This window comes from Mirounga leonina, unplaced genomic scaffold, assembly GCF_011800145.1.
Source record: "Mirounga leonina isolate KUSES-001 unplaced genomic scaffold, KU_Mleo_1.0 Mir_173, whole genome shotgun sequence".
In the NCBI taxonomy this organism is placed as follows: domain Eukaryota; kingdom Metazoa; phylum Chordata; class Mammalia; order Carnivora; family Phocidae; genus Mirounga; species Mirounga leonina.
This window is the reverse complement of record NW_023270447.1, coordinates 23,791,690-23,802,602: the sequence shown is the minus strand read 5'-3', so window position 1 is coordinate 23,802,602 and position 10,913 is coordinate 23,791,690. Positions and strand designations below refer to the sequence as shown.

Sequence of the window (10,913 nt, the reverse complement as noted above, 5' to 3'; positions counted from 1 at the left end):
TTATCCTTATAAATCATAATGGACTCGAGGGGAACCTATGTAACGGGTCATCGTTCCTCTGCAAAGATAACGTTATGCTGATGAGAACATCAAAAAATACTACTACTATGCTGCAGATATTTTGGCTTTTCACACTGTCATATCACAGGGAGTACAAAGAAGACAGTCTTAGTGACATAGCAGACAAAACAATTCTGTGGAAGAGGCACATAGATACTAAGTGATTTCTTGAGACAGAGGAGCAAAGAGGGAAAGAAGCAAAGGAAAGAAAAAGTGAAAAAGAGCCTTCTATAGGACAAATTGTTCAAAAGAAAAATCGATTCACTTGCAATTGACTAAATATAGTTCTTCAATTTGGGATGATAGAAGTAAATATATTGAAAATTATATGCCACTTAGCTTTAATAGTAATCCTAAGGTGGCTGACTGCGTTAACTTTCCCGAGGTTGTTTTTGAGATGTTGGACTCTCCCAGGGAGAAGTTCTGCTTTTGCCAGCACAGGGCCAGATTTAACCCAAAAGGGCAACCATAATCGTAGAGGACAATTTTTCCTTATTGACTAGACCATGTGGGTAACAATCGTTTTCTCTCTGGTAAAAACACACTCTTCACCCATGATGAGACACTTTGAAATAAGACAGTGACCAAGATATGGTTCATTCATAGGATGCTGTAACTAAGATATCTGCATTTTGCAGTTAAGCAAAAAGGAGGAGCAGGAATTTCTTCAAATTCTGGCATAAAATCATCAAATAAATGAAAAAGATAGGTGGTGGCTAAGGATGTCTTGGTTTTCTCAGAGGTTTATCACTTCCATTTGCTAAGGAGAGATATGAATGGAGGGAATTGTATCTTGGTCACCAAACATAAGAAATGTTTGGTTAGAAATACATAGGTAAGGGGCGCCTGGGTGGCTCAGTCGGTTAAGTGTCTGACTCTTGATTTCGGCTCAGGTCATGATCTCAGGGTCATGACATCAAGCCCCAGGTCAGGCTCCACACTCAGCGGGGAGTCTGCTTGAGATTCTCTCTCTACCCCTCCCCCCCCCACACCCATGCACTCTCTCTCAGATAAATAAATCTTAAAAAAAAAAAAAGAAAAAAAGAAAAAAAGAAACACACAGGTAAGCAGAGCAAGCCTTGAAGTCATATTCCTTAATCTCCCTGATTGTTAATCTTGAACAACAAGCTACAGGCAATACAGGAAAGGTGGAGATGACTAGGAAGTTTGATAACATGCCTCAATCAGTCACCATTCCTTGGAAAGTACCATTTCCCTGGCCTGCTAAAAGGCTGATTCTTCCAGGTTTAAGTAAAAGACAATGATCTCTCCCTTCACTGTGGCATTGTTCTTTGTAAGAGACTAGCATCAGTGTCAGGTTGTGTAATTTAAAAGCTAGAGAGGACAGAAATTTTAATTGAATTCCACAGTATATATTCATAGATATTTTAAAGTGGAATTGTCCTTTGTCTGCGGTTTCAAGCACCAAGCTGATCACTTCCTGAACATGCTTCATCTGGCTCTCACTAGACCATCAATAATCATTTGTAGATGCACTGTGCCTTTTGAAAGCAGTAACTTTGCTAGACCAGGATAATTGCAGGGGGTAGAAGGCTGGAAGTAGGGTGAGTCACGATGAGTGGGGGTGGGAAGAGAAATGAGCTGAGGGAAAAAATAAGACTATTTCCCAAGGTCTATAAATGGTCAGTAATAAAGCAAAAATTCATGGAATGTGACTTAAGGACTTTCTGAGATGTACCCATGGGGTGTTTCCAAGCTTCTTGATCTATGATCTCTAGTAACCCTCTGGAGCTGAATTTACCTTCCTAGGTGTGGTACCCTACTTCTTCTGGAATTCAGATCTCTGGGACAAACCCCATCAGGATATGCCTCTGCCTGGTTAACTCTCCCCCAAATAGCCGTTCTGATTTTGGTCACACTTCTGTTGAGGGACCCGTTTGCCCTTCCTGGGGAGAGTGAGGGTGGTGGCTGAAGATGTAGCCATGGGCCAGAGGAGGCTAATGTGGCAGACAGGAGGGACCTGCAGGAAGGTATCCAGAAGGCAAGACTGTGGATTTTACCCAAGGTAATCGAAGTGAAGAAAGGCAAAAGAAAGTAACTGGCGACGAAATTTCCAGAGTTCAGATGAAAAAAAGGAAGGAAAAGGAGGGAAGCCAGGGACCAGGGAATTTCACAGGAACCAAAGATGACTACCGATACAGAGAGGAAAAAAACAAACCAAAAAAACAACCCTGGCCTATCTGACTGATCAAGAAGACATTCTTTAGCATATATTGGCAACTAAGCAGCATATATATATTCACACTGATAATACAAACACTGAAATGAGTGTTTCTTTACTATTATTAATCACAGTTCAATAATTCATTAGCTCTATATTTTCTAGATTGCTTAATTCATTTAGCAAAACCCACAGTTTAGGTACCACCGCAAGGGGAGGAAGGGGAGGGTGCAGAGCGAAGCAAACTTAGGAGACTTTCGTAAACCAGTGTTAACAGCATAGTGGCGCAGCAGATTGTCAATGAACACGACAGGAGCAGGACAGTCATCGGCCTTGTGAGTGCGGTATTGCCGGCTATGGGGCGGGGGGGGGGGGGGGGGGGGGGGACTTCGACTCAGGAGTCTACCTTCTTGTTAATTAAAATCGAGCTGCATGTGAGCAGCCCGTCCACCTTTTCCAGTTCAGAATGGCTCACGGGGATCAGCATATGGTCCTTCAGCTTTTCATAAACCTGCAGCAGGAATCAAGGAAAGGTAAAGCAGAAGGATTATGTTTCCGCCTCTGTCTCATCCCTGCCACTCCCCCCCACCTCCTCGCCTAGTGTGAAAATGCATTTGGCTTTCGAGTTCAGGCTTCTCAGCTGTTGAACCCCAAGACGTGCATGCAGTCTAGAGACCACACGTGCCCCCAGCCATACCAACGGAGCAGGCGGCACTGGTTAACCACGAGCTCTATGCTTTAACCTCAAAGCCAGAGATGTGTCAAAAATGTGGTTGTCACGAGAGATGACTTCACTCTGCCGTTGTCACAGGAACGTTGAGTGATAATGGGAGAGCTAGTGGTGGTGTTTTCAGTCTGAGAATCCTTCCTCGCCACACTTTAAAACCCCCTCAACTGTACTGTAAGGTCTCTTTCCTTCCAACACCACTGGAAGAACTTGACAAAATAGACTTTAAGTGAATCATTTCAGGTCAAACTGCTTTTAAATTACAGGTGTGAATTTTACAGCATCTTTTGACACTAATAGAAAGCATGTGTCCAAACTTCGAATTAACAGGCCACAGATGTTTCTCTGATGATCAAATAAAGCACATTTTTTAAAAAATACAAAATCACTTGAAAAACACTGTCTAAAAAACAATCTGCCATGCTTCTTTAGGAAGCACTTTGTTCCTTAAAATTCACTACAGTGGCTAATTAAGAGTGCTGGAGCCAGAGCTGGGCTCCAAACCTAGTTCTGTCAACTCACCACCTAAAATGTGACTTCAGCCAAGTGCCAGATGCCGCACTCTTAGCCTTGGATTACTATTCGGTAAAATCAGAGTTAACAAGAGCGCCCCCACAGGGCTGCTGTGGGGTATAACTAAGATAATGCACACACCGGGCTTGGCCCAGTGCCTGGCGCAGGGGAAGTCTCGGTGAACGTGGATGTTATCATCGTTACTGTAGATAGACACAGGGCTGAATCCAAAGCAGTTAATCATCATCTGGTCGTCAGAGGATCAGTGTGGCTGGAGAAGAATGAACGGTCCAGAGCTGTGTTTCTCCAAGTGAGTTCTGTGACCCGGGTGCTTGTTGAAATTGCAGATTCTAGGGTGGGGGTCTAGGAAGCTGCATTTTTAACAATCCTAATGCACAATAACGTATGAGACCCTCTATTCATCTGAGAGCTGGTTAAGCCCCGTTCTGGGGTCAGGGGTCCTCTATTTTCCTCAGGTTCACACTTTCAGCCATGGAAACAGAGAAATTATCTATGTATCTCCCCACCCTTTTCTTTTTATCTGCTAAGAAGATGACTGATTCAGAAGATAAGCATAGTGCTTACACAATATCACATATCTGAAAGGTGGCCAAAATATTTTCTAAAATTTTTAAAGATAAATTATAATTTTTAAGATACATAAATAAAAAAATCAGTGGCTATTAAAGGCTCTTCTGTAATGCTGAGTGTAAGCATATGATTCCTCTGGGCAGAGATGAAGATCTGAAACAGATATGGACACTTGGAGGGTCTATGGATGAGCGCTGCTATGTCTGCGTGTGCAGAAGAGACTGGCAGAGTGCCCGGAAGGACAAGGAACATCTTCTTAGACCAGGAAAGAGTTCCATATCTGGGGACAATTCCTGTGTTGGGGCACAAATGCAGAAGGTCTTAGAGGGACAGGTGCCTGATGGCAAGTATATCATCTTTTTTGCTCTTTCTGATCCTTCACTACCTGAGATGCACAGCCAAAAGCCCCCTTTTTGCAGCCCTGACAATGAGCACCCACCTCTTTGCATCATTCACACTTCTCTGTCGTTAAAAAACAAATGCCTTTCTGACGAAGGGCAGCTCAGATTCGTCAGAAAACAATGACACAGTTGACCATCTAATTGTAGGTCTCTATGCCTAGTGAGTATCTAAGTGTGGGGAGATACATGTAATCAGAACTGCAGCATAGACTTGGGAGATCTAAGTACTTATTTGAAAAGTTTTGAATACCAGGCATGATCACCTCAATTATTGTGCATGCATTCGCGATCAGTGACATGAATGAGAAGAGTGAGTTAAATTAACTTTCCTTGTGCCCTAAAATTATAGTATCCTCTCTGCTTTCATAATGATTTGACCTGTATAGAGGAAAAGGAAGTCCCTGTTATTTGTCAGTCCATCATGAAAAAAATCCCCAGGCAGGAAGACTGTCACGGAGAGGACTACGCAGCTGCAGTGGCCAGGAAGGATGTTTTTTTACCTTTGCACTTTCTGGATATTCTTCTGGGGTGCGGTGTAGTAAGACGTGGCCTTTGCTGGGGATATTTAGGTATATACAGTTGGCGGCCACATCATCAGGCACAGTGAGTTTGTCATAGCGGTGGTCACTCATCTGTTGCATGATCTATACAGAGAAACAAAGCAGGCTTAAGCAGAGCATTTCCCCACACTTTCAAACAGAAGGAAGGCAGCGTGTGGGTATAAGCTTGCAATGGATGCCTAAGAATGTTCCTGTGAAGTTCCTGCCTATTTCCTCTAGTCATTTAGACTCCCAAGAGGAAAACTCCATGAAGCTAGGATTCTTTGGAAGAACTGCAAATGTTCTTCTTGTTTTTTTTTTTTTTTTTGAAAGTGTGTGTTTGTCTGTAAATTTATTTTATTTTTTTAAAGATTTTATTTATTTTTTGACAGAGAGAGACACAGCGAGAGAGGGACCACAAGCAGGGGGAGTTGGGAGAGGGAGAAGCAGGCTTCCCGCTGAGCAGGGAGCCCGATGCGGGGCTTGATCCCAGGACCCTGGGATCATGACCTGAGCCGAAGGCAGACGCTTAACGAATGAGCCACCCACGTGCCCTGTCTGTAAATTTAAAAAGGTTTTAAAACTGTCTATAATTTTTCTAGTTTTTGTTCATAAGACCTCTCAGTGAGACGTGAAATGGACATATACAAAAGGCCCAGCTGGGGTTTTGATGACATCCTTGGCTGAGTAAGCAGGACTGCCCTGGTCTACAGGAAAAAGGGACTATAGTGGTAATCATTCTGGTCAATAATCTGATTTAGCAATAACCACACACACACACACACACACACACAATTTCCTCTTATAGATACACTTAAATTGAATTAGCCTGTCTGTTGGCAGGTGATGCCCTTAATACAATAAGCATAAAAATCACTTGAGGAGAATGTTAAACTCATATTCCTAGGCCTCAACCCCAAGGATTCTGATCAGGCAGATCTGCAGTGAGGCATAGAAATTTGTATTCTAAAGCTCTCCAGGTATTTCTGAGGCAGATGGTCCCAGACCACACTTGGTTAAAAAAAAAACAAAAAAATGGGGGCACCTGGGTGGCTCAGTCATTAAGCGTCTGCCTTCAGCTCGGGTCATGATCCCAGGGTCCTGGGATTGAGCCCTGCATCGGGCTCCCTGCTCAGCAGGAAGCCTGTTTCTCCCTCTCCCACTCTCCCTGCTTGTGTTCCCTCTCTTGCTGTCTCTCTCTCTAGCTCTGTCAAATAAATAAAAATTAAAAAAAAAACCCCACCTAATTTAACAGGTCTATTCATCAAATGATGGGTTTATTAATGCCTTCATATATAATAACTTTAAAAAAACCCCAAAGTGAATTCTGTACAAAATTTTAAAAAGCTGACACCTTATCCTTATCTCAACACAATCAAAACAAAACCCCCCAAATCAACCACCCATCCCTCACTATAAAAATATCCAAACACCAAAAACAGACAAACAAACAAAGCCCAAATATATTTTGGGCTTAGTTATGTAGACTCTTTCCATTCTTTATCAATATCCATACATTTTAAGGAATTTGCTGAAATGCCATGCCATAAAGTCATAACAAGATCTTTTCCATAATCTGGTTTGAATCTACCTTTCCAACCAGGTCTCCCTGTACTCTTCAGTATCTGTATGGAAATGTGCTTTATATTACTAAACCTCAGAAATAGGTAGGCTTGCCCACTCAGTGGTGGCAGCACTGGACAGTAAGACTCCCAGTATAGAAGAGTGCAAGAGCCTGTATGCTCCTGTAGAAAATTCATTCCAAAGAGAACATGGAGAGTGGCATAGAGTGAGCTCTTCCTGACTCACCAGTCAAGTAAACCATTCACTTCTCCTCCAGTCAAGTAGTCGATTCACTTCTCCTCATGTGGACTATGTAAAAGCCCGGAGAGGGCAGGAGTAATCTGATAATGGAATATCCTTCGCACAGAAAGAAACATCAGGCATGGGGATGAGCTTAAACACTGTACCAAAGGCTGAGAGACACAAAGATGAGCGGGACACAGATCCAGTTTTTGAGGAGGTTACAGCCTAATGGAGGAGACTGGCAAACAATTATACAATATGAAGAAACAGGGCACCGTGGGAAACATTTAAAATTTATTATCTAATCTCAAAATTCCCATTTTACAGATCTCTGAGAGAGATCAAATAACTTACTTGCTCAAAGTCATATAGGTAGATTTAAAACCATATCTGGACAACTCAAAACCTTCTTTTTTAATCATCTTACTTTGCCCTCTTTCTTGACCTCCAGAGCTGCGGCAGATCTTGCTCTCCTATAAACTACTATAACATCTACTTTTTTGCACTCATTTGGTACTTATAATTTATTCTCTTGTGGTATCATTCACTCTTCTTTCATATGTAATCCTATTATGACATGCTACATTTTGGTGTAGCTACAGGACTTGGCTGGACATCTGTCTTGTACTTCTTAAATTGTTCCCTAAAGGGATAGGCCCGTAGAGGGTATCACCTGCAATGGTGGTTCTTCTGTAGAGCCCTGATGGAGAAACCTTAGATCTACTTGAATATGTGGACATTTAAGAAGTGAAAGACATTCCTAAAGAGTAGCTGCTCTAAGAAAATTAAAAACACATTCAACTTAGCCCTCTTTATAAAATGGATATGCCCAGAAATACTAGGTAGAGGCTTACGAGAAAAAAAAAAATCCATATCCAAGTAGCTTTCTTCTATTATGAATTGCTATATAAATACATCTTATGCAGACTTTCTTTTTGGCTGCTTTTAAAACATATTAATAGTAGCTTCCATTGTGTGGAAGGGGGCACATTAGACCATTAACTCTGGAGTAAGACCTGGGTTTGAGTCACAGCTCTAGCCTTTATTAGTTATGTAAATTTAAGCTTTTTTTGTTTTTTTTGACTTCTTGGTTTTCTCACTATAAAACTGGGATAATAATAGTCTTTCATATACTTATTGTGAAAGTTAAATGAAGATAATATATATAATAAGACACAGAAATACACACTTAATAAGCTATTAGTATTTTATGGCAGCATGACCAGACAAATAAGGGTTTCTATCTGCAATCAGAAAGAGCTAGGTCTGAAACCTTGCTCTGCTATACACTGTGTGACCTTGAGCAAGCTCTCCAAGCCTCAATTTCCTCAGCTATAGAATGGGATGACAGTGTCATACCTATTTCTCATAGAGTAACTCTGAAGATTATTTTATTTTATTTTTTAAAGTAGGCTCCATGCCCAGCATGGAGCCCAAAGCGGGGCTTGAACTCACGACCCTGAGATCAAGACCTGAGCTGAATTCAAGAGTCAGATGTTTAACCGACTGAACCACCCAGGTGCCCGTGAAGATTATTTAAAAAAAAAAAGCAAAACAGATTATGTCTGTGCAGTGCTTAGCACAAGTTCCCAGTACTTATTAAATATGTAATAAATGTGCACCCTTCCCTCTTTGTTTCTTGCAAGTCATTTGGCATCTAGCAGGTAATTAAAATATGCTTGCAACTAATTGATTCATTTCTTCACTCCTTTCTTCTTCTTTTTTTAAGAGATTTTATTTATTTGAGAGAAAGAGCATGAGCAGGGGGAGGGGCAAAGGGAGAGGGAGAAGCAGACTGTGTGCTGAGCAGGGAGCCCGATGCGGAGCTCCATCCCAGGACCCTTGGATCATGACCCGAGCCAAAAGCAGACACTTAACTGATTGAGCCACCCAGGCACCCCTTTTTCACTCCTTTCAAAGGATATAGCCAACATCAAGAGTACACTGAGATGTTCACAATTTATATATGTGAACAACTGCATATATAAAAACATGGTATGGTCTTCATCCGGAAAAAGAAATACAATTCATTAATTAATATGAATGGGGCTAAATCAGTGAGGCCAATGTTTGGCTTTTTCCTTATGCTGTACAATAGGACACTACACTCTGTGGTTCTCACCCAAATGATTTTGGATGTAACATAATAGGGAGTGGTGGACCTGGGGCAAACTAGACAGTTTGTAGCACCTGAAAGCATTAAAACAAAGAAAGAAAAGAAAAAAGTTTGTGTATATCGAACTGAACATACATATGTCTCTGTCAGTTTGTGAACTGTGATTTAGTAAAATGGTCCAGAAGCCCAATGAGCAGATGGATTTCTTCAAGATATAAGTGGAACTGTCTCTAAATGCAACATGCAAGTTAGGATTTATGAAACTTTTCAGCAATCACTCTTGGTCAGTCTGGCCAGCATGTTTCTTTCTGGGTGCATGGAATAGGATTCCAATATGTCTGAATCTCTACTTATTATGTGTTATTGAAGGTGGGCCAAGATGGCTAGTCTGCTCATTTACAGTTAGAACTGACTGTCATCCTTCCTGTGGATTAGATTGGGTTTACCCGAGAAATTCAAGATTTCTTCCCGACCACCAGGAGACAGTTCCCTGGGCCAGGGGCTTACTAAGTAGGACCTCGGTAGGCTTACTAAGTAGGACAAAGATCCTTAAAACATGGTATGTACAGCCATTCTTACCTGGCCAAGCTTAGACACAAAGAAAACAAAACCCAGAAAACTGAATTTTTCCATTGACCTAATTTTCTAAGCCACTGGGAGAATTGTGGGCAGCATGTTTTGGTCCATCACATTCAGACTAGTTGCTCCCACCATTCATAAGCACTAGATAATTGCCAGTTGGTTTTCCAGTTTAATTCATGGTCTACAGATGATTCACTACATTCTTTATCCAAAGATAAATCACCTATCACTCCTAATGTAAGATGAGTTGAAAGAGAAAGCAGCATGGCAAGATCACATCTATGGGCTGGACTATACCTTCAGTGGTCCCATGAGCAGCCTGGCAACTTCCCCACCTCTCAGTCTGACTCATGCATGTCCGGTAGTGACTAAGGAGCAGAAACATGGAATGTTGTACATTCCAGAGGAAGTATTATCAAGGAGCGTTATCGGTGCTTGTTTATTAGTGAGGGAACAAATTAAAATCTCCAAGGTTGTCCTACTTCGGCAAGTGCCCAGTTCTTCTGAGTAATGGAGACTGTGTATTTCCGTTACTGGGGTGCTTTATTTACTTGGGCTCCCTCCCTTCCATCCCCCACCCTCAGCTCCTTCAGTGAACAATCCTGCCCCTTTGGTTCCTCTGTGTTTTTCCTGTTCTTCAGTTAATGACATTTATTTGAAATTGTAATCATTGCTTTTCCTCACTCATTGGTATTTCTCACTTTTCCGGATCTGATATTTATAATTTATAGCTTCTGGTGGGAGTATTCTTAAAATTACTAATGTCAGAGCTAGTACCAACCTAGCACTGTTTGAGGATACTTACATTTTTTTTCATTGTTAACAAGAAAGGAATTATCATACCCTTGGCGGGGAAATAATTTAACATTGGGACTAGATAAAGTAATTCACCGATAAATTCTACTGAGAGTTATTCTTAAAATAAATGTCTTAGCAAAGCCACCTTAGGAGATGTCTTTCAATCAATTTATCAAGGCCCCATGGTTATCATTTTAAGACAGGTTAAAAAATGTGCCCAGAGAAATGACTTTTAATAATAGAACAGGCCCCATTGGAGCAGTGAGGGGTTCTGTGTAACTGTGGAAAGGAGAAAATACAAAAGCTATGTCAGGCGTAGTCTTTCTAAATGAAAAGGATTTAGGAAGTGGTAACTATAAGTAATAAACAAAAAATATATTGTTTTTTCTTGAAAAAGCCAAAGGTGCTTATTCTAAACACGAAGAGTTTCTGTGTTCTCCAACAAAGAACAGGTTTCTCTTTTCCTGTGAGAGTGATCATTTTCCTTTCTTGTATATGTTGCTATTGTCTAAATAAGACAGCTTGCCATTTATTTATAGCTGGGTTCAGGAAATACACGGATATCCACAAGGCAGAGTGCTCACCATTCGGAGAGGAA

At 41.3% G+C, this 10,913-nt stretch overlaps 1 protein-coding gene across 6 annotated transcripts in view; it reads right to left on the bottom strand.

Annotated features, from left to right (window-relative positions):
- Positions 1-1,098: 1,098 nt before the first annotated feature.
- Positions 1,099-10,913, bottom strand: part of DDAH1 (dimethylarginine dimethylaminohydrolase 1) — a 238,556-nt gene continuing 228,741 nt past the window's right edge. For all 6 annotated transcript variants that reach the window (XM_035018134.1, XM_035018130.1, XM_035018131.1 and 3 more), the window contains 2 exons: positions 4,975-5,118; positions 1,099-2,753 (listed from right to left, as the gene is read on the bottom strand). In XM_035018134.1, coding sequence (XP_034874025.1) covers positions 2,637-2,753; positions 4,975-5,118 — 261 coding nt within the window. In that variant the 3' untranslated portion in view covers positions 1,099-2,636. The remainder of the gene's footprint in view (positions 2,754-4,974; positions 5,119-10,913) is intronic.